This window comes from Paroedura picta, chromosome 1 (genome assembly GCF_049243985.1).
Source record: "Paroedura picta isolate Pp20150507F chromosome 1, Ppicta_v3.0, whole genome shotgun sequence".
NCBI lineage: Eukaryota > Metazoa > Chordata > Lepidosauria > Squamata > Gekkonidae > Paroedura > Paroedura picta.
The window spans coordinates 80,459,723-80,483,315 of record NC_135369.1 but is presented as its reverse complement, the minus strand read 5'-3'; the positions used below and the strand labels follow the sequence as shown (position 1 = coordinate 80,483,315).

The window sequence follows — 23,593 nt, the reverse complement described above, 5'->3', positions numbered from 1 at the left end:
CATTGCATGAGGGAAGAGTTATATAGTTGTGACAAATATTGCACAATCTGTATTACTTCCATTAATTTTTCACCTTGGAATAAGGATCTACTGGCTAAGGAAAACACATGGTGCATTTCACAACTGTGAATGTTGTTGATGAACTGCAACAGAAGAATCCAGGCTGGCCCATAAAGTTAAAAAAAATAGTGCACCACACTTTCATTTTGCCATCAAGCTTGACTTTGTAGTCAAGTTATTATACAGATCTGCCATATTGGAACTATTTGGTACACCATACAATTTTCATCCACATCGACTTTTACATTTTAAAAGTTGTTGAATACTCGTTTCTTTTCTCAATTAATCTTAGTTTATCAATAAACATAATTCCTTGTCTTCAAAGTCTCCTTTTGCTTGCATGATCACACCATGATGGAACCATCACACTCCAGGAACTTGAGCATATTCTTTCACATAAATATTTTATGAAGACTAGGTTTAGTTCAAAGTGAAAAAGCAACTGACGCGTAAGAATTCAATGCACAAAGGAAATGCTATCAGTTACTCATATCCTTTTCTTTTCCTCTTTCAAGCAACTGAATGGCAAATAATACTTGAATTTGCTTATGTAAACAGAGGTGCCAGAATAATTTCAAAACACCAAACACATAACTCTGGAACTCAGCTACCCACCTTACTGAAATCACAGGGCTTACCATGAGCACAGTAATCTGAACAGCCACCGTTTATGCATTTAGCAATTTCCTGATAAAATACACAAGCCACATCTTGCCTGATGCTAGAGAGACTTAGATTAACTGCATAGTAAATGGAGCTGAATAGTAGATGCACCAGCATACAATTCTGAGCAGAAACACTCTTCATCCCTTCCCCCACCCCTAGCATCCGGCTCCAAGCAACGAGTGGATGAGATCACAAAAGAAGGCTCATCTGTAGATCTGTCATCTGGTTCTCAGTCGAGTCAGCTTCCTCTTCTACAAAAAACTTGATATTTCAAAATCACTCCAAGATTTTTACTGCCTTTGTAACCCATGCATTTCCATTCTAAAAGGGTTACGATGACTAGGCACATCTTTTATTAACAAAATGAACCATTTTGCAATTATGCCTTCACAAAGAGCCATTATCTTCCCAATATACATAGCTTGAGAAGCCATATGCATTTCCCATGCATCCCCTTTTATACACAGAAAACCGTGAACAGCAGCAGGAAGGGGAAAAGGACAGAGATGGAAGACTTGCTATTTCCCTCCCATTTGGGTTTCCTTAAAAAGCAAGTATAATCTTTTTTACATCATTTCAGACTAAGGCATTTTAAAGCACGATCAGGCAAAATGAAAAATAAAAGCGAGAGAGGGATTGGGAGCAAAATCGCACACATTCCTTTCAATTTGCTCCAAAAAACTTAAGATCTACTCTCCCTCCCCCCCGTGAAACAAAGGAAAACCTACACCACGGCTGCGGGAGGGGGGGGGGAAGGAGAAACTAACAAAGCAAGGAATCTCCCCTCTCCGACGCCCCCCCCCCTTATGACTTCCAGAGGGCGTGCGTAGCTGGATAGGTGATAAAAACCGAGGCCAACGAACTGAATCGGGAGAAAGACCCCCGCCCCGCAGGCGGGAGAGGTCTGTTATCCGAGAGAAGGGAGAGGGAGAGGGTCTCGGGGGCGCCGGGCCAATCCCTCTCATATTCCTACCGCGGCAGCAACGGCCTCCCTCCACCGACACGGGGACAGCGGCGAGCGGGCAGAGAAAGCAGAAAGCCGGAGACGTGATGCATTTATTTTTAAAGAAAGCCCTACCCGTCGTCTGGCCAGCCTGCCAAGCCTCCCCGCCCACCAGCGCCCGGTCGGGAGAAGAACGGAGCGGCGACCCGGTCGAGAAGGGAAAGGAGACAGACCCTCCCCGACCCCTTCCCGGAGACAGGCCAGGCGCCCCCCCACCCCCCAGGCGGCCCGGCGCATCCGGGCCCCTCCCGCCCCCGACCCGAAACCGGCGTCTCTGCCTCACCGACCCAGGCCACCGCGAGGGGAGGGACACCCGGCCGCCGGCCTTCCTGCGGCGCACCACTAGCAACAGCCGCGCCAACGTTATTCCCAGCATATAGCGGCTAACGGCGCGGAGCCACAGAACACACCGCGCAGGCGCCTACGCCGAGCGCGCGCCCGCACAATTGTGCAGGGGGGAAGGGCAATGAGAAGAACGGATTTGCAAAGCCCCAAACGAGCCGAGTGCGCAGGCGCACGACCGAAACCCCCCTTGTTGACTCTTACTGCGCAAGCGTCATTTTTCAGACAATGGGAAGGGGAGAGGGAAATATAATCCTGGTTTATTATTTTGCAGATGAATTATATTTAATATATATAAATTCGTGTACACTTGTTTGAGAGATGGACATGATGTGCGCTTTGTAAGTCTGTCTTTCGGGTATCTCCTAGAAAGTGATCTATCGGCGTCACCTGCGGTTGCAGGTACCTTCAGGCGATGCTCTACATTGACACAGAATAAGGGGGGGGGGGCATTTACTGTAGGACTTCCTATGTTTTCCGAAAGACCTACAAGTCCCAGCGTAGCAGCGATAAACTCTTCGAAAGCTCTTCAGCATAATAATAGAGGGCTGTGCCGGGCTGTGTAGCCGACCGTGCACGGCTAGGGGAGCCCGTCCGAACCTCTTCGAGAAGGCTGCGAGGCGAGTGTAGTCGCCCCCTCCCTCCGACAGGCGTGACGTCTGGGTCGGAGGCTCAGCAGCCTCGTAGCTCCTCCCAACTGCGAGACTCCTAAAAGACCGTTTCTTTGGTTGTCTAGCAACAAGGCTGCGTACGACGGCCTCCGGAACCCCGGTTCATCTTGGGAGTCGTAGTCCCTTCTCTTTAATAGCGTCCATATCGTTGGGGGGGTCCTAGGGCGGCTTTGGACTACAGCGACCGGGAACCACCGCTTCAAGAGGAGGCGGGTTTGTCTCACGCTCTCCCCGATGCAAGGAGACCCCAAGGCGGCGGGGCCCGAGGAAAGAGCGTCGGCGTGTAGTCGAGGGCTCCGCATTGACATCTGGTGCGAGATCCCGAGTTCATGCAGCTCTATGAGGGAGGGCGGCGGAGAGTCGGGGGTGGAGAAGTGCTGGGGGCGGCCCCCCCGGAGCGTGGCTGGTGAGTAAGAGAGGCGGGGGTGGTAGGGAGAGCCCGCATCCCCGGGGGCTCCTGTCATTTCCCCCGGCAGATCTCTGGCGATCTACCGCAGCGCTCGGCCCCTTCGTCACTGAGAGCTCTGTCTTCGTGCGCTTTGTACGGGAATATATAATGAACTAAAACTTCTCTAGGCATCTCTTCATTTAATATGCGCTGGGTGGAGGGAGGAAAAGATTTGAAAACTCGTTACTTTTTGGACCTTGTGATTTATGAAACAGAATGGGAAAGTGACTGTTTTTCATTGTTAGGCATAGAGGTAACAGGTCTGCCGAGCCGCCAATCCATTATTTTTGCTTTGGATGCAGTATAAAGTTGTTTGAATTAACTGTTGTGATTCCGGTGAGTTAACCGTGTTAGTCTATTGTAGTAAGACAGCACAGAAGTTTAGCGGCACCTGAAAAAGTAAGGTATATCCCAGCATGAGCTTTTGTAAGACAGAGCCCATTGTAACTGAAAAAGCATTTTCTGTTTCACAAAAGCTCCTGTTGGAATAAATGTTATTGGTCTTTCTGGTGCTAGTACATATCTGTTAAAAACAGAGTTTGTGGTTAAAACACTTCTTGTATAGACAGCACACATTGATCCACCTAACTCCATCATATCATATACATCAGTGGTCCTCAACCTTTTTATCACTGGGGACCACTCAACGCCTTTTACTGAGGCCCGGGGGGGGGGGTAGTTTACTCCTCTACTCTCAACCACTGCCCTAGCGCACTCTGATCGCTATGGTAATGTTTAAACATCCTTTCAAAATAAGATACAGACACGCCACAACAATGAAGTGTGTTGTAAAGGGCTGGGGGGGGGATGAAGTAAAGGGCCGGGGGGGGGGGGAGAAGGCATCCTTCGGGGCCCACCTCCAATTAGTCGAAGGACCACATGTGGTCCGCAGCCCACAGGTTGGGGATCACTAATATACATGATAAAAGGTGCCATGCTGTACCCTGGATCTGCGGTCCCCAAACTTTTTATCACCAGGCACCCGTCAACGCTTGACAATTTTACTGAGGCTGGTGGTGGGGTGGGCAGGTTGTCTTTTGCCGAGGGACGTTGCTGCTCCCGCCAGAGCCCCTGCTCCACTTGCTTTCCTGCCGGCTCTCCTGACTTCCTGTCGCCCACTGGGGGGCGCTGTCAGCAGCAGCTGCACAGTGCCACACTGAGAGGGAGCCCCAGTCATGGCGGCCGCCAGTGCAATCAGTCTTCCTTGGGGCCAGGGTTCACTAGCCAATTGGGGGTGGCAGAGTGCAGAACTCTTTCAGAGGCGTAGGCAGAGAGATGGTCCTTCAAGTACACTGGGCCCAGACTGTGTATGGCCTTGAAGGTTATTACCAAGCCCTTAAGCCTGATCTGGAATTTGACTGGTAGCCAGTGCAGTTGTTGGAAGTTGTGCTGGATGTGGGACCTCCATGGTGTTACTGTGAGGACCCTGACCGCTGCATTTTGGACCCGTTGCAGTTTCCAGATCAAAGTTAGTAGAGCAAGTTGTAGAATTCTAGCCTAGAGGTGACCATTGCATGGATCACTGTGGCTCAGTGTTCCAGGGCCAAGTAGGCAACTAGTAGTTTGGCTTGGCAACGGTGGTAGAAGGCCAGACACACTACTCTTGTGATGTGGGCCTCCATGGAGAGGGAAGTATCCACGATCAAGCCCAGGTTCCTGGTGGAGTGAGCCACTGATAGCTGCACACCATTCATACAGGGCAGACAAGCTTCCTCACTTGGACCCTTCCTTTGACCTGGACAGAATGGAGTTTTTAAGCAATTTTTCCTGATGATTGTGATCTTCCTACTTTAAAATAATTCGTTAATGTCCTAGTGTGTGATCTCATGTGCAAGCCAAAGATCAGCGTCTTTATCTTGTGCAGAATTCATAAACCTCTATTAAGTCCTTCCCTAACCATCTCTTTTTCTAAAGTGAACAATCCCAGACTTTTTAACCGTTTACTTCTTATGAAGGTGCTCCAGCCCTTTAATATTTCTAGCTCTGTAGTGTCCTTTTTGAGGCAGCACCATAAATCTATACAGGACATTTTAATATTTGATGTTTTTATTCCAGTCCTTTCCTAATAACCCCCAGCGTGGACTTTTTCTTTTTTCCACTGTTGCAGCGCACTGGGTTGACATTTTCATTCAGCTATCCACTATAACCCCAAGGTCTCTTTTCCTCTCAAGGTTTCACAAAACCGTGGTTGAGAAAGCCTGATCTAGAACTTCATTTTTGGTCACCTTAATTTGATTCAGTTCTTAAGATTCCCTTCCTGTAAATAATGACAGTGCTGCACACTTTCCAAAGTGAATGCAGTAGCAAAAATTTAATAGAGCTTCTCTTCTTTGGGATTGCTAAAATCTTCCTTTAGCAATCCCATCATTCCTTTGTCATTTACCCTGAGGAACTCCATTGGAAACACTTTTGCCTATTATCCTTAGAAATATCGCATTGTTTGTGAGATCACATTTTTCCTAGACAAGTGATGCCTGCCAACAAAGATTTTTCCATCTAGTTCTTAATGGATACTTTGTCTGTGCTAGTAACGCTGGCATGCTGGGGTATGCTTATGATGTAAGCTTTTTGATAGAGCAACATGAAATTATCCCACATCAAACATCCCACATCATTATCCCACATCAAACAGCAATTCTAATACACCTTCCTGGTTTCTTCCCACTCATATGCTTCACAGTCTGCTGCATTGAATTACAAGTGTGTGGGTTGTTTCTCATCTTTCCTAGATGTTCACTTGTGGTATGTTCCAGTTGTCTGGTATTCAGCAGGGGTGTGCAAAAAAAAAATGCTAATTTTTGGTTCAGGTCTATTTGATCCAAAAAACAAAAAGGAGTATTTCTGAAAAATCCTGGCTCCCAATACTAGTATGGTATTCAGACCCAGGATTTTTCAAGTACAATAGACTGGAGGAGATGGCTAGGCTTCTCTTGCAGCACAGTTTAACTGCACTGCAGGAGAAGCTGGCCCCAGAATCTGCATGCAGCGGGGTTGTCTCTCTCTGTCACACACAGACCTGGCTGAAAGTTCTCCGCTCCCACACCCCACCCTCCACCCTCGCCCCAGTTGATCCTGGGCTGGCTCCTCTTGCAGCTTGGTTTAAACCAGCTGAGATGACGTTCAGCTCCCATCGCTCCAGCTGATCTTTGGTATAACAATACATATCTGAATAAAAGCTGGGAGGGGGGGGAATTGGAGGTATTGAGACAAAATTATGCTGGTAGTGGATCAGATTCTCTGATATATATTTAGCCTTTTCAGACTCTCTGATATGTATTTGGTGTTTTTTCGGCTTGATTGATGCCAAATGCACACCCCTATCAGTTGTATAATCAGGTAAGTTGTGATGGTAAATGTTTATACTAGATTTGCCTGTTCAAATTTTGAGACAAACAACAATAATACTGTTGTCCACAGACCATGCCAGTAAAAGCAGTGCCCTGGGTGAAAAAGATCTTGCAATGGGAGAAGGTGCAGCTACATTTGACCAGTTATCTCCTGATACAGGCCCTGACGACAATGAGGATAGAGCTTTGCAGGAACTGAAACACAGTCATGCAGGTTTGAAAGTTTCCATTTCTGACATTCTTTCAGTCATGTTTAATCATGCTTATTAAGATGTATCTTACCATTTCTCTGTAGTTGACCTACTAAAAGCTTTATTACGGGAACAAGAAGAAAAAGAGAGTAAAACATCCCCTTCAAGGAGGAGGACATTGTCACCTTCAGTAAGCATTATCCTCTCTGGTTATACTTTTAGATGAACAAATAATTACATGGCTGTTAGCAGAACCCATATTTAAGCAACATTTATGCTGTCACGCTTGGTGAATCATGTAGAATTTCATCATATCATAAGATACTGCAGGATGTTCAATGCATTTATTAAGGACATACAACATTACATTTGTTTTAAGGTGACTAGCTTTACTTTGATATAACAGATCTGTCCGCTTGTATGAGGCATGGACAGAGGTGGAAGGCAAAAGAATCGAGTGTATTCTGATTGCAGACCAATTTATGATGGTTTTTATTTGGTGTTGATGGTGCAGGTGGGCACAAAGCCCCCCCACACACACACACAGCTGATTTATTTCATCTTCTCTTTGCTTTATGTTGGCAGTGGGCTGGATTGGAGCATGATGAGGAATTCAAGTTGAAATTAATTCTCTATTGTAAAAGTATGTATTCTGTAAATTGTTTATTGCATCTTTGATCTGTTTCATCTAGAAGACTTCTAAAGATACAGATCAGAGTCTGCCTGCAGTTTGTGATTTTGTTCCCATCATGAATGATCATTCACAATACATTAACCACCTGGAAGCTGAAGTCAAATTTTGTAAGGTATTGCAATCATAGTTTACCTAATAATGTAATTGAGTGATTTGTAGAAAATGTGTAACGTGTACTGAGAACAGAAAGAAAAGCAAAACATCATTATTGACTTCTATAGTCAGCAGAGACTCACCAGATACAAAATTATTACTTTTGATACAGAAAGGAACCTAGAGGCCCCTTGGCTGCCTTTGGAGGGAGTATTTGATGGTTTCAGGCAGCTCATGCTGATGGAAGTGGATAGTTTGCTAACAATAAGGCCTACCCATGTGCCCATTAGCCCCCTGCCCCTCATGGCTACTAAAACAGAGCAATAAGGATAGGATGCCCACTGCTCCCTTTAATATCTGCTCCATTATCTTCCCCACAACAGAGGTCAGACTCACTGGTCTGTAGTTTCCCGGGTCATCCTTCCTCCCTTTTTTGAAGATCGGAATAACGTTTGCTCTCTTCCAGTCCTACGGGACATCTCCAGTCCTTAAAGAGGTCCTGAAGATGATGGACAAGGGCTGTGCAAGTTCTCTGGAAAGTTCTTTGAGCACTCTCGGGTGCATTTCATCCAGCCCAGGGGATTTGAACTCATCCAGTGCAGCTAAATGCCTCTCAACAACCTCTTTGTCCATGTCAACCTGCCACCCAGACACTATCTCTTGGCTACGGCCATCTCTAGATGTGCCTAAACCCTTTGACCTGTGGGAAAAAACAGATGTAAAATAGGCACCGAGCCTTTCTGCTTTCTCTGCATCCTCCGTTGGAGTTTGTCCATCTGCACCCAACAGTGTGCCTATTGCTTCCTTTACTTTACTTTTGCTTCTCACATAACTGAAAAATCTTTTCTTGTTACAATGGGCTTCCCTTGCCAATCTTAGCTCACTCTCAGCTTTGGCCTTTCTGATGATAGATCTACAGTGCCTAGTAACCTGTAGGTACTCTTCTTTAGAGCTCTGTCCTTCCCTCCATTTCCTGAACATTTTCCTTTTCTTTCTTAGTTCCTCTTGAAGTTCTCTGTTCATCCAAATAGGCTTCTTAGAGCTCCTGCAGTGTTTTTGTCTTTCTGGGATAGTCATTGATTGAGCATGCAATAGCTCTTGTTTGAGTAGCGCCCACCCTTCACATGCTCCCTTCCCTTCCAGCATTCTCGTCCATGATATGACATTCATCATGTCTCTGAGTTTATTAAAGTTTGCCCTACGAAAATCCAACATCCGCGTCTGGCTACAAGCTTCCTTGCCTCCCCATCTCAAAAGGAATTCTATGAGGACATGATCACTTCCCCCTAGGGTCCCCACCTCCTTCACCTCATCCACCAACTCTTGCCTGTTGGTCAATATTAAGTCCAGTATGGCTGAACCTCTTGTGGGTTCATCTACCATTTGATAAATCAAATTGTCAGCCAGGCAGGTCAGAAAGTTGCATGACTGAGGACGCTTCGCAGAGTTTGTTTCCCAGCACACATCTGGGAAATTGAAGTCTCCCATGATGACAAGGTCCTGCCGCTTGGATATTTTCTCAAGCTGCTCACAAAGTGCAGCATCCACATTCTCTCATTGGTCTGGCGGTCAGTAGCAGACACCAACCACCACACTGTTTGTTTTCCCCTCGCTTATTTTCACCCAGATGCTTTCCACTGTAGATTTGCTCTCCTTCACTAGAATTTCATGATGCAAACAAGTCTGAGATATCTCCCCCCCTTGAGAGTTCTTCATAATATTTTGATAGTTCTTCATAATATTTTAATTGCAAATCTCCAAACCCTTGGTTGTGTTTTCGGACACTAAATAAACTGCCTTCAGCCAGAAAAGACATAGCATATATGGGTGATAGAGTTTATTTTGGTGTTTGTTGAACAGAGTGCTTTGGCTCCAACAGATAAGTGAAGGAAGGACAATGTCAAGAGGTGCAGAAAATATTATGTTGTATTATCTTTGTTTATAAAAATGTAGCTATAAGTGAAATTATTCTTATGAGGTCAATCCAGTTGATTCCTTACCCCCTTCTACATCCTTTTCTCATCAAGGTTAGTAAGAGTAGGCAAAGGATTGACTGTGGACCAATTAATACGTTTAATGTATTAATATAGAAACTATTTCCACATGGTTGGAATCCACATTACAATTTTAATCCCTATAACAAGTAACCATTTAATTGGACAAATAAAATGGTTTCTTCCCATGTTTGAATCTGTGCCTAAGGGCTTATAAGGATTCTCCTCCAACCGAGACTCCCTTGGTCAGACTCCCCATCCTATTTTGATTTAGTTGTTTTAATAAGCACCACCTTTTCAAGTCTTAGGTGCCAGGGGAATCTGAAACTTGGGGAGTCTAATAAAGACACCTGGGTTGAAATTCCCAGGGACAAGTGAGGACGAGTATGCTGGCATCACAAACAGATTAACTGCAATCTCACCCAGCTCTGGGTTCTCAATAACAATAGGACTTCATTCTCAGTAGCAAAGGACTTTTCATCAGTGGAATATCCTAGCATTCCCCATAGACATTTGCCCAGTCCAAGGAAGTTGATATTACGTTAACCAAGTCCCAGTTCATCTTTTTCCTTATTTTTATTCAATCAAGGACACTCAAGTCATTAATTTACACTCAGTCCTCTTTCAGAAGCTATCTTGACTCACACAAACATTTGCGTCAATACAGATCTGTCTCACTTCTACCTAATTAACGTTTCTTAATCCTGTAGCTTTGTCCAGGTTCTTTGTACTCATGCGGGTTTGGCTCACAATTGCCTAATGAAAGTATTTTTCCAAATTTCCCTCCTTCCCCTGCAAAGTTTGACCGCAGTTACTTTCAAATTTCCCAGTCAAATTCAAGGTTCATATCTTGGACCAATTATATTCCTGGGAAAGTGGATTCTCATGTCTAGCTGAGACTCTTCCCCATAAAAAGACCATCCCAGGGAAGTGAAAAGTATGCCAGGTTTTTCCACTACTTGAATATGCCTGTGTTTATACCTTCCCCCTCCTGCTTCTTGTCCTTTTCCATGGACCTGAGCTGTGTTGGCTCCTCTCCTGACTTCAAGCCCAGATGTTCAGGGTGCCTAATGTAGATTCTTTACACATTTATTCTTTTTTAATTTTGTATATAATAAAGCTATTTGTTTAGGTTTACAATCACTCTCTCTTACTTGCTTTGTAATTTTTGGGGGGGGGGGTACAACTGCCATGATCCATCATGGTATACAGAGGCTACAAAGGTCTTGCATTATTCCTTTCTAAACCCCCTTCTCTGGGTACACTTTGGCTAACAGGCTGCTAATTTTTACATGAAAATAAAAAGAAAGCACCCAGTTCATCCAACCTTCCATTGTATTCAATGAAAGAAAAGCATTAGGGGACTCACACTTTAAATTAGAACTTTGTGAGAAAGAAAGGTCACTGATTACTTGAAATAGAAGTTTTAAAATATTTATATCTTATATATAAGGTTTATTTCTGAAGTGAATGAAAAACTTTACTGTTTGTTCCCTGTTTTTCTAGTTGTTCACAGTACGCCTATTTACATTTTTAGGAGGAGATGTCAGAACTGAAAAATCGTATGCACATGGTTGTATTGGAAAATGAGAAACTCCATCATGATTTGAAAATGATAACAGTAGAGAACTCTGTTAGAGAAAAAAACATGTTGGATAAATCCTCAGTAAGTTCTCCTGCAATTTTTAAAATGGCAGCTCATGTTATTTCTTTTACTGAAAACTAGCATGAACTGGAGCCCAACTGAAATTCCTCAGTTCGTGGTCCTTGAAATGAGGTTCAGGGGAGGCACCTCCCCAAACGTTTTAGGGACTTTTCTCCGGTTCAATTCAGGGTTTGGCTTGCAGCCATTTTAGGCTGATGGGAAATAAGAGTGCACCCTGCTATCAGCCTAAAGTGACTTCAAGCTATTTCAGTGCACCAGTTAACGTCCCTTGCTTTCAAGGAGAGGGAAGGGAATCAATGTGTTGAAACGGTTGCTGTGGGGCAGACCAGCAGACCCCAAGCTGAGTGGGTGAGGAGCTTGCTCTTCATGTGATCATCTGTTTGGCAGGGTCTGCTGGACTGCTGGGCCAGCACCAGGCAGCCCAGTAGACCCCCAAGTCAATCATGTGGAGAGTTTGCTCTCCATGCAATCTGCTGGTCTGCTGGGTTTGTGATGGGCAGCCCAGGAGACCCCAAGCCGATCATGCAGAGAGCTTGCTCACCACACAGTCTTCTGTTTGGTGGGGTCTGCTGAACTCCCCCTAAGCCCATCAGTGGTTTGCGGGAAGTGGCTTCACCCTGGCTTTTAATTAGGGAGAAGCAAATTGAACCAGCATAAAACAGACTAGTTTGTTTCAGGGGGTTGAGTCATGAGGGTTGGGAAAGTTATGGTTCATGCCCACCCCTACTTTAAATCTTCTAAATCTATATTTCAGCAATCATTAAGTAATGTAAAAGAGAGCTTGAAAATAGTTACCTTGATAATGTATGGTGTGATTACACACCATATCTATACCTGGCATTTGTCACATGCAATGATATACATGCAGGGTCTTCCTATGCAGAATTATTATCAACACATATGAATGGTTTTGCATGAAATATGCCTGTTTCTCATCTTTCTAGAGATTAAGTTGCTGAAAGTAGAAGGACTATTTACTTGTTATGAATGAATGGGTAAATGCAAGGCCTTGTCAATCATTCACTGTATAAAACAGGATGCTGTGCTAGATATATCACTGGTCTTATTTTTCAGGGTTCTTGTTATATTCTTATAGAAAACTTCATAGAGTTAGATGAGTTGGATCCCATGCTCATTTATATTTATCATGTTATGAATGTTTATACACATATAAAAGAGAGACTAAAAACACTATCTTTCTCTCAGGCAGCTCTTCAAAATTCTTATGTTCCACATGGTGATGGCGAAGCCACCAGATTATTTTCTTTTGTCAATGAGCAGGGTGCATCAGCTACAGCAGAAATGGATAAATGGCACCTAGAACTGGTTAGTTTATTTACACATCACCTGAATTATTTGTTTAGCTTTATTTTTAGTATGCATTTTACATACTAAACCTTAAGGTTCCACAGGGTCCTGATTTCATCGGTAGAGTGTTTCATGAAGATGGGGCCAGGGTCGAGAACGCCCTGGCCCTGGATGAGGCTAGTTGCAGCAGCAACAAATCTTATTTGTCATTTCTTCTGTTCTTCTGGCGTTCAGTATATCCCAATTGCCATTTAATGCTAAGGTGGCTACACAAAGTTTATATGGGGATGGTAACTGGCTTGACAAAATAGGGGAATCCTTTGATTCATTTTTTTGGTAAATCCCTACATTCCATCTCTGGAATCCCAGACTGCATAGTGGGGGTGGCCCTCCAAGCCATATTGGAGCAATCACCTCTTGAAGTTTGGCCTTGACTTTTTCTCCTAAAATCAAATCTATATATGACACCCAAAATGACTTCTTTGCCTGGATTAGTTAGGATTCTTATGTTTCCTGTTTGGATCAACTTGTAGAGCAGCTATTCCAGCTTCTCATTCTACCTTCAGACTCCCTTCTTTCAGTCACTAGACAGGAAGCTATGAGAATGATTAAGAAACATGTATTTAGGTATGCTTACAATACTACAATCTGTAGAACATGATGTGTTTGTTCTACTTAATTTGTCAGTATTCTTCCATCTGGCCAGTTTCCTGATTACTGTTAACATTTGATCATTCCTCGATACAGGTGTACCTTTATGTTGCTGCGCCAAGGGAGGTATCATACCATATTCAAATAGTATGTGTGATTGTGATTTAGATAGTGTAGACACTCTGTATCATGTGCCTTTTGAATGCAACAGGTTTCCTGAGGCTAGGAATCTTATTTTTTCATCTGCTTCAGAATATAGATTATATGGAGACATCATCTTTTTAATTAGAAAATAATAATAGACCTGTTACCCTTTCAGTTCTGATATTTTATGGACATGTGACTGATTATGGCGGCCATTCAAATGTGGTCTAGTTTTTTTTTATTTTGATAATATGCTTAAAATGACTGAGTTAAGAAACAGTATGCAGCAAAGAGAAAGATTCCATATGGCTGAAGTAGTAGGTGCTATTTAATTTTACAGAACCATAGGTCCCCTGTTATATTTCACAAAAAGGTATTTCTTCTTTCTTTGGCCCAGTCTCCTTTTACCAGTGGAGCACAAACATAAAACAATAATTTGGAATAAGAGGACTTTAGTGGAGAATCACGAAATGAGATATGCATTCATTTACTTTGGTATTCCTTAAACTTTTCAAATTTGGGCCTGGCTAATCTGGACAGTCCATCCCCCCCCCAAAAAAAAAAAAAAACCTGCATAATTTTAAACTAGTAAGGAAAAAAAATCCATCCAACAAACAAGCCCCCCACCCCATTTTCTCTGAGTAGGAAACTATCAACACAAGCAGTATTTTTTTCTGAAGAGGAAACAGGATAATTGTAGGATTTAAGTTATAGTGCTAATCAGTTATCGTTTTCATTTGTTGATGACCATTACGGCCCAGACTCTGGCAACAGCATAACATAAGAGAATTGCCTGCCTTTTAGGCAGAGGAGAGGAACCACAAATATAACCTTTTAAAAAAGTTCTTCAGGGTATTATATTATTCCTGTGCAGCATTAAAAAACAGAACCAATTCACTCACAGTTCAACTTGCCTTTTTGAAAGTGTAAATGGAATTGTTAGAAGTGTCTGCAAATACATGGTTTAAACTTTTTAAAGGCATTGTGTTATTTCTGCAGTGCAACATTGCCTATGCTCCACAAATAAAAACAAATTAAAACAGAATAGATGGAGAATCCTTAGGGTCACATGGAAACACTGAAACCACCACTATAAATGAGGAGAAAATAGATTGCCCTGAGCTATGTGTAATCTCAGTTGAGGGAGGAATTTCACGCTGATTCACATCAGCAATCAGACTACCACAAAAAATTACCCTGGTGCGCAAAACAGCCCTGTAGCAATTTCTGGCACCTTCAGTTAAGATTTTAAATCTTGGGATATCTGGAGAAGCGCAGGTTGCCAGCACCCAGTGTATCCAATCCATCTTTTCTTCAAGGGGCTTAGGGTTCTTTCTTTATCTCCACAACAATTCTGTGGTAGGCTGAAGCAATGTCATTGTCCTGAGATCACCTTATGAGCTTCATGATTGAGTCAGGGTCTCCCAGATTTTAATCTGCCACTCAAACCACTGCACCACACTAGCTTTCAGTATAAGCAGTGCTGGTCTAGCCAAACCATTAGATTACTTTGGCGTTAGATAGCTTTTTACATCTTTGCGCGCTTCTTAATGTGCTTTAGGTTGATTTCCTATTCCAGCAAGCAGTTCTAAAATGCTGATGATGACCACCTCTTATTTTTACTTAAATCAGCCATCTTAATTGATTTTATTTTTAAGGAAAAACTTAAAAGTCTCTATCAAGAAAAGACAGATGTCCTGGAAGCTCAAGTTCAGTCCTTAAGGTAAAAAAGTAATTCCCCCCCCCCCCGCTTTGATTAATGATAAATTGCTGAATAGATTTTTCTTGGTTGACTCATTATGCCTAGTCACAGTTTAGTATAATATATCATTTCTTCATGAAGGCTCGTGAAACTTGGATCTCAGGCTTTGTACAGGCTTTTAAAAGGCCTGAAGGCAGTGTTACAGAGGCATCATTGTCATAAGTTGGGCAAGAGTTGGTGGATGAGGATGGGCAAGAGTTGGTGGATGAGGTGAAGGAGGTGGGGACCCTAGGGGGAAGTGACCATGTCCTCATAGAATTACTTTTGAAATGGGGAGCCAAGGAAGCTTGTAGCCAAGCGTGAATGTTGGATTTTTGTAGGGCAAACTTTAATAAACTCAGAGACATGATGAGTATCATACCATGGACGAGAATGCTGGAAGGGAAGGGAGCATGTGAAGAACTATCAAAATATTATGAAGAACTCTCAAGGGGGGGAGATATCTCAGACTTGTTTGCATCATGAAATTCTAGTGAAGGAGAGTGAAGGAGAGCATATCTACAGTGGAAAGCATCTGGGTGAAAATAAGCGAGGGGAAAACAAACAGTGTGGTGGTTGGTGTCTGCTACCGACCGCCTGACCAACGAGAGAATGTGGATGCTGCACTTTGTGAGCAGCTTGAGAAAATATCCAAGCGGCAGGACCTTGTCATCATGGGAGACTTCAATTTCCCAGATGTGTGCTGGGAAACAAACTCTGCGAAGCATCCTCAGTCATGCAACTTTCTGACCTGCCTGGCTGACAATTTGATTTATCAAATGGTAGATGAACCCACAAGAGGTTCAGCCATACTGGACTTAATATTGACCAACAGGCAAGAGTTGGTGGATGAGGTGAAGGAGGTGGGGACCCTAGGGGGAAGTGACCATGTCCTCATAGAATTCCTTTTGAGATGGGGAGCCAAGGAAGCTTGTAGCCAGACGCGGATGTTGGATTTTCGTAGGGCAAACTTTAATAAACTCAGAGACATGATGAATGTCATATCATGGACGAGAATGCTGGAAGGGAAGGGAGCATGTGAAGGGTGGGCGCTACTCAAACAAGAGCTATTGCATGCTCAATCAATGACTATCCCAGAAAGACAAAAACACTGCAGGAGCTCTAAGAAGCCTATTTAGATGAACAGAGAACTTCAAGAGGAACTAAGAAAGAAAAGGAAAATGTTCAGGAAATGGAGGGAAGGACAGAGCTCTAAAGAAGAGTACCTACAGGTTACTAGGCACTGTAGATCAATCATCAGAAAGGCCAAAGCTGAGAGTGAGCTAAGATTGGCCAGGGAAGCCCATTGTAACAAGAAAAGATTTTTCAGTTATGTGAGAAGCAAAAGTAAAGTAAAGGAAGCAATAGGCACACTGTTGGGTGCGGATGGACAAACTCCAACGGAGGATGCAGAGAAAGCAGAAAGGCTTGGTGCCTATTTTACATCTGTTTTTTCCCACAGGTCAAAGGGTTTAGGCACATCTAGAGATGGTCGTAGCCAAGAGATAGTGTCTGGGTGGCAGGTTGACATGGACAGAGAGGTTGTTGAGAGGCATTTAGCTGCACTGGATGAGTTCAAATCCCCTGGGCCGGATGAAATGCACCCGAGAGTGCTCAAAGAACTTTCCAGAGAACTTGCACAGCCCTTGTCCATCATCTTCAGGACCTCTTTAAGGACTGGAGATGTCCCGTAGGACTGGAAGAGAGCAAACGTTATTCCAATCTTCAAAAAAGGGAGGAAGGATGACCCGGGAAACTACAGACCAGTGAGTCTGACCTCTGTTGTGGGTAAGATAATGGAGCAGATATTACAGGGAGCGATCTGCAAACATCTGGAGGACAATTTGGTGTTCTAAGGAAGTTGGCATAGATTTGTCTCCAACAGGTCCTGTCAGACCAACCTGGTTTCCTTTTTTGCCCAAGTGACAGGATTGCTGGATCGTGGAAATTCAGTTGATGTCGTTTACTTGGATTTTAGTAAAGCTTTTGATAAGGTTCCCCATGATGTTCTGATGGATAATTTGAAGGACTGCAATCTGGATTTTCAGATAGGTGGATAGGGCATTGGTTAGAGAACCGCACTCAAAGAGTTGTTGTCAATGGTGTTTCATCAGACTGGTGAGAGGTGAGTAGCGGGGTGCCTCAGGACTCGGTGCTCGGCCTGGTACTTTGTAACATATTTATTAATGATTTAGATGAGGGAGTGGAGGGACTACTCATCAAGTTTGCAGATGACACCAAATTGGGAGGACTGGCAAATACTCCGGAAGATAGGGACAGAGTTCAACGAGATCTGAACACAATGGAAAAATGAGCAAATGAGAACAAGATGCAATTTAATAAAGATAAGTGTAAAGTTCTGCATCTGGGTCAGAAAAATGAAAAGCATGCCTACTGGATGGGGGATACGCTTCTAGGTAACACTGTGTGTGAACGAGACCTTGGGGTACTTATGGATTGTAAACTAAACATGAGCAGGCAGTGTGATGCAACGGTAAAAAAGACGAATGCCATTTTGGGCTGTATCAAGGAGAGCGACGAAGATGATCTGGGGCCAAGGGATCAAGCCCTATGAAGATAGGTTGAGGGACTTGGGAATGTACAGCCTGGAGAAAAGGAGGTTGAGAGGGGACATGATAGCCCTCTTTAAGTATTTGAAAGGTTGTCATTTGGAGGAGGGCAGGATGCTGTTCCCATTGGCTGCAGAGGAAAAGACACGCAGTAATGGGTTTAAACTACAAGTACAACGATATAGGCTAGATATCAGGAAAAAAATTTTCAGTCAGAGTAGTTCAGCAGTAGAATAGGCTGCCTAAAGAGGTGGTGAACTCCCCCTCACTGGCAGTCTTCAAGCAAAGGTTGGATACACACTTTTCTTGGATGCTTTAGGATGCTTAGGGCTGATCCTGCATTGAACAGGGGGTTGGACTAGATGGCCTGTATGTCCCCTTCCAACTCTATGATTCTATAAATCTGTGTGTTCTTTTCTGGACCATTCCTGAACAAATCAAGTATAGGTTCAGGCAGTACTTGGACAAAAACGTCTAGCAGGACTGCCAGCACAGCTGCATTCAATGCACAATATTTCAGGCTGTATGACAGAGGTTATGTACTCACTGTCAAGCCATGAATATGTACATATCAATCCATACCAAGATTAAAAAAAAATATGTTTTCTTGTGTAAAGGCTTATGCTGACTCCTTTTCAACATGAGAATGTATGTAGCCTTAAAAAAAAGCATAGGAAATATATAACAGTATTTATCTTTGGACAGTATGCTGTTTAAAACATTCAGTAATTCATTTTAAAATCTACTAGGTGCGGAGTTCAGCTCCTTGTAATTTTCTCTGATACAGTTCTCCCCTCCACTAATGTGCGGAAACAATTACAGTCAGAACCTGAAAATGATGCTTCCCTCTACAGCCAGATTTTTCTTCCCCAGTTGTGTTTATAGGATGACCAAACTATTGATACTGGGCTGGTAACAGGCCACATGGGTGGCAATAAGCAGGAAGCTGCTCCACAGTCATGACTGTGCAATCTTGGTTATTGCTTTTAATGCTGTATGTTGTCTTTCTAGAAAGGATTTATCAGAAGCACAAAAAAACTGTGAAGATCTGGGTGGAAGATTAAAACATCAACAAATGCTTAATAAAGCCAATAATTCCAATAAGGTTGGCGGACTTTGCTTGAAATGTGCACAGCATGACGCTGTCCTTTCCCAAACGCATTCAAATGTCCACATGCAAACCATTGAAAGGTTAACAAAGTAAGTACTTGGATAGTGAAATACAAATTAACCATACAATAATTTGCTATATCATACTCTGATAATTTTACAGATATATATAATATTTTTGTTGATAACAGTCCATTGGGAAGTTCAGTTCCACAAAGACTCTTAAAATAAACTTGGAAAGAATGAAATTTCCATTTTCTTCTGGGTAGTCTTCTCAGCATGCTCATGTAACTGTACTTCGGTTATTCAAACCTTTGAAACAGGTTTAAAGATTAAATTTGGGGGAATATATCTGAATGGTGTAAAATAATTCCTAAGATGTTAATTTATTGAAGGTATGAAACTACTGATCAAATGGAATATACAAATTTATCTATTGTTACCATATCTATCTTCTGTCATTAAACAATAAAATTGAAGTTGTAAAAGAATGCCTCAAAGCTTACCTGATTTGTTGTCCATCCTACAAATGGCCAATAAAGTAGGCTGTCCTGCCCCTTGCTGCCACCCCCTCTTAACTTCTTTCACCTGGAAAAAGAGCTGGTCCGGTCTACTGGCCTACCTCCAGAAGGTAAGCTGGCCAAAAAGTGGGGGCTGGGTGAAGGGGAGAGGCTGGGACACAGTTTGGGCCCAACCTTAGCACCACTCATTGAGGGAGCAGGAAGGCCCTGCAAATGCCACATGTTACCCCAACTGTGGCAGTGCTGCCATGCACAGGCTGCTCATAGGACTGCAGTCCACTGGGGTGGGCCTTGGAGCCCCCAGAAACACTGAGAGCTGCCCTGACCAGGGTAGTGCCAGGGTGCAGCATCTCTGAGGCCCCCAAGGGCCACCTCAGTGCACGGTGACCTTCGGAGCGGCCTGTGCATGCTGGTGCCATATGGCATTCATGGAACTTCCAATGGCCTGCCCAAATCATAATAATTGGAATATACCATAGCTGGGGTTAAACAGAAAACTGTTTGTACCAAGTGTTGGATTGGAATATGATTTTGGAAATTGAGGTCTTGCTTTGGAAGCAAATTTTTCCTTCTGTGTACATTAGTGTAGAGAGCCTCTTGTGGCGCAGAGTGGTAAGGCAGTAGATATGCAGTCTGAAAGCTCTGCCCATGAGGCAGGGAGTTCAATCCCAGCAGCCAGCTCAAGGCTGACTCAGCCTTCCATCCTTCCGAGGTCAGTAAAATGAGTACCCAGCTTTCTGGGGGGTAAACGGTAATGACTGGGGAAGGCACTGGCAAACCATCCCGTATTGAGTCTGCCATGAAAACACTAGAGGGCGTCACCCCAAGGGTCAGACATGACTCGGTGCTTGCACAGGGGATACCTTTACCTTTATTATTCTGGGATAGAGCCTCTTTGTGGCACAGAGTGGTAAGGCAGCAGTCTCTGCCCATGAGGCTGGGAGTTCAATCCCAGCAGCCGACTCAAGGTTGGCTCAGCCTTCCGAGGTCGGTAAAATGAGTACCCAGCTTGCTTGGGGGTAAGCAGTAATGACTGGGGAAGGCACTGGCAAACCATCCCGTATTGAGTCTGCCATGAAAACGCTAGAGGGCGTCACCCCAAGGGTCAGACATGACCCGGTGCTTGCACAGGGGGATACCTTTACCTTTATTATTCCAAGATAAAAGTCTATATATTTTAAAATATATTTTTCTTTTACTTTAGCTAAAGAAGTATTTGTGACTTTTAAGGCTCATGACTAGGCATGGACATTTGGTTCATCTGAACCGAAGAAAAAAACACCAGATTTGTTTTAAAGAAGTTCTGAGTGGAATATAGATTCTCTAAACTGTTTTGGCTTCTGGTTTAGCTGACCCTAATAAAAGCTGATATTTTTTTCTGGCTTTTTTTTTAAAATATATATTCAGCTATACTGATCAGCTGTCTGTTTTCCGCCCCCCCTCCCCCACTTCCAAGCAGGAGGAAGCGAAAGGGATTGCTGAAATGGCTGCCAGCCATTTAAACCTAGCAGCTTGATGGTATGCTGATCAGCTGTTACTTTTAAATGACCAGCAGACATTTAAACCCTCCTTTTTGCTTCCCCCTTCCAAACAGAAGGAGCTGAAAGCAGCCATTTCCACACACCTCATCTGGAAGGTAGGGAAGCTAAATGGATTCCTGAAATGGCTGCCAGCCATTTACATTTATTTAAACTTCCTTTAAATGCCTCTGTACTGTAAAAATTTGGCTTTCCTGAATATTTTCTGAATCCCAATATTTTCTGAATCCCCAGTGGGGAAAAATATGGGGGGAGCAACAAGTGGAAGGCTGTAAGGGTGTGGAAGTGATGGCAGGATTTCCCCACTTATTCAAGTTCCTTGTGGGTGCCTGGCTTGTAATAATTCTCTTTGAGAATTCTGTTCTGTCACAGCTCTTTCAGCCCCAGCTACTTCACAGGGTGTCTGTTGTGGGGAGAGGAAGGGAAGGCAATTTGAGAGTCCTTTGGGTAGTAAAAAGTGAATTATAAAAACCAACTCTTTTGTCATATGGTTTCTCTAGGTGCTATTCACCTTTTAATTATTTTGCCTGGCTGTGTTTATGGTTTTTATGTACTGATAAGGTGCTGTCCAAGCTGCATAAATTATTGTGATATGCTTGTCTTTGTTTCCATGTCTCTAATCTCCACTTGGAGTTGTTTACTGATTTTGGAACATAAAGTTTAAAAGCTGATATTAGTCCTGATTGTGTGCCTTTCATTTGTCCATTTAGTTAATGTTTCCGCTTTTCCTTTTTTACTTGGCAGAGAGAGGGATGAATTAATGATAGTACTCTCATCAGTAAGAAGAAATCTACATGAAATACAGCAAAGGGAATGTAGTGCTTATGAGCAAGTGAAGCAAGCTGTACACATGACTGAAGAAGCCAATTTGGAAAAAACCAAGGTAACATCGCAAAAACATTAGTTGTGCTACTTTAGGCTAGGGGCCAACGAGCTACTTTAAGCGTCTCCAAGGGATTTGTGTACTTTTGACAGTTTAAAAAAAGAAACATTCCACATACTGTTATATCACACATTTCAGAAAAGTTGGTTGCCACACAGGAGGTGTGGAGGAGCCTGATGTTCAAGAAGCATCATTCCAAAGACTCCATGGCTAGTCAGTAATAGTTGTGTTATGCTTTGCATCCTAGTCTCAGGATTCAAAGCTAGCAGAAACATTTGATTTATTTGCACACATGCACAAAATCATCCATATACTTAATTAAAGGGGCACGTGAATAGCCTGGAGATTAGGCCTAATTTATGCTTCTCTCTTCTATAACTTTACAACTTTGGAACACCCAACATAGTTTCTGGAGTTCGCTAGCACATGATGAGCCCTGACCTCGATAGCCCAGGCTAACTTGATCTAAAAAGCTAAGGTCAGCCCTGATTAATATTTGGAAGGAAATACCAGTGTTGAGACATGGAGGCAGACAACAGCAAACCACCACTGAGTGTCTCTGGCGGTGAAAATTCTACATGGTTGCCATAATTCAGCTGTGAATTGATGGCACATTCTACCACCACCATCAGACGGGATGATGAGTGCTACTTTAGGTGGCTTAAAAATGGGATGAAAAACATTAATGGAGGACAGTTCTATGAACCGTGATGCTTCTGTCAACCATGCTTGTTCTGCTAACCATGATGGTTAGCTGGAACTTCCTGACCTTAGACCCGTTTCTGAGGTTAAACAATGAGGAAAGGCTATTGCTTGTATATTTCCTGGAGGCCTTTGACCAGACTATCCCTCTATCAGATCTGGGGTGGGAGGTGGGGATGGGAATTCCATAGATTGTTTTCTACTGCATATTTTTCAAGCCAAATTCATAATATATCTTGAGTTAAAAAATCGTATAGGTCATTGTGTTTCACAGTAGCCAAACACTCTGAGCTTGAGTGTTTGGTTATCTGGGGCTGATATCTATAGATATCTATAGATATCTATAGATATCTGGGGCTGACACATTTTTATTTATTTCTAGAACTAAAGGTGTATGTTGCTGTGCTTTGGGGACATTGTTTCCTACTGTGCAGGTAGCTATGCCCTTAGAGGGAAACCGTTGTAGAGCCATTTCTCTACTCATTACGACCAAGGGCTGAAAACGAGGGAGGATATTCACTTCAAATTATCTTCAGGACTCCATTCTTAGTGGAGCTGTCACTGAAATTAATTTTAAGTGACGTTTCTAGTTGAATGTGAAAGTTCTTGGTAAGAACTTGGTTAGTGTTTGCCATTTCAAGGCAAACACTAAGCATTTCAATAAAATGTTTTGCAAGTGAGGTTTCATACAATTTGAATAGTTTGAATATGAAGTTGTGGTAAGTTGATCTATAATAGTTCTTACCAAACTCTTATATTTTGGATGTTACAATATTAAGCGTAATGCAGGACCCCACGGAATAGAATCAGTCTTCTTTTTGAGTCAGGTTCATAATTTTGGCTCTCCATCCCTGTTCCTTCTTTCTTGAAACTTTTCATGAGAATATTAGTCAGTTTAGCAGTCTTTCAGAGCTCATAGAAATATAGAAGTGTTCTTATCTAAATTTAGATATTCTGTCTACAGCATTCAACTACTTTCCTAATCCCACATGTATGTTGAAGTGACTGGTTCATTATCTGGATAGCTACTGCCATCTGCTGTATAATTAATGAATTACTGAAAGTGTAATGGGAATAGTAAATTTGGTCAACTTGCATAGTATAATCTCATTCTTTGTTCAAGTAGAAATTTCGTCTTCCACAGTATTAATTCAGATATGCCACAAAAATATTCAGCTGACCTTATAGATGTTAAATTTCTAGAAATTTTGAAACTGGGGGTGGGGGGGGGGTCATACCTCAACCCACGA

At 43.0% G+C, this 23,593-nt stretch overlaps 2 protein-coding genes across 16 annotated transcripts in view; one reads left to right on the top strand and one right to left on the bottom strand.

Annotated features, from left to right (window-relative positions):
* The window catches only part of CEP170 (centrosomal protein 170), a 112,729-nt gene extending 110,538 nt beyond the window's left edge, over nucleotides 1-2,191 (bottom strand). For 3 of the 8 annotated variants that reach the window (XM_077344611.1, XM_077344639.1, XM_077344647.1), the window contains exon 1: nucleotides 2,017-2,190. The gene's annotated coding sequence lies outside the window, so the exon portion shown is untranslated. Of the gene's footprint in view, nucleotides 1-698; nucleotides 719-2,012 lie in introns of those variants that run through there. The other 5 variants (XM_077344655.1, XM_077344676.1, XM_077344620.1 and 2 more) reach the window with 4 other exon arrangements.
* The window catches only part of SDCCAG8 (SHH signaling and ciliogenesis regulator SDCCAG8), a 127,694-nt gene continuing 104,968 nt past the window's right edge, over nucleotides 868-23,593 (top strand). Inside the window, exons 1-9 of one of the 8 annotated variants that reach the window (XM_077344710.1) lie at nucleotides 868-1,276; nucleotides 6,608-6,751; nucleotides 6,833-6,918; nucleotides 7,421-7,534; nucleotides 11,047-11,175; nucleotides 12,382-12,501; nucleotides 14,937-15,001; nucleotides 18,601-18,789; nucleotides 21,503-21,641. In XM_077344710.1, the coding sequence (XP_077200825.1) occupies nucleotides 6,652-6,751; nucleotides 6,833-6,918; nucleotides 7,421-7,534; nucleotides 11,047-11,175; nucleotides 12,382-12,501; nucleotides 14,937-15,001; nucleotides 18,601-18,789; nucleotides 21,503-21,641 (942 nt within the window). In that variant the 5' untranslated portion in view covers nucleotides 868-1,276; nucleotides 6,608-6,651. Of the gene's footprint in view, nucleotides 1,277-2,581; nucleotides 3,149-6,607; nucleotides 6,752-6,832; nucleotides 6,919-7,313; nucleotides 7,372-7,420; nucleotides 7,535-11,015; nucleotides 11,176-12,381; nucleotides 12,502-14,936; nucleotides 15,002-18,600; nucleotides 18,790-21,502; nucleotides 21,642-23,593 lie in introns of those variants that run through there. The other 7 variants (XM_077344700.1, XM_077344716.1, XM_077344726.1 and 4 more) reach the window with 7 other exon arrangements.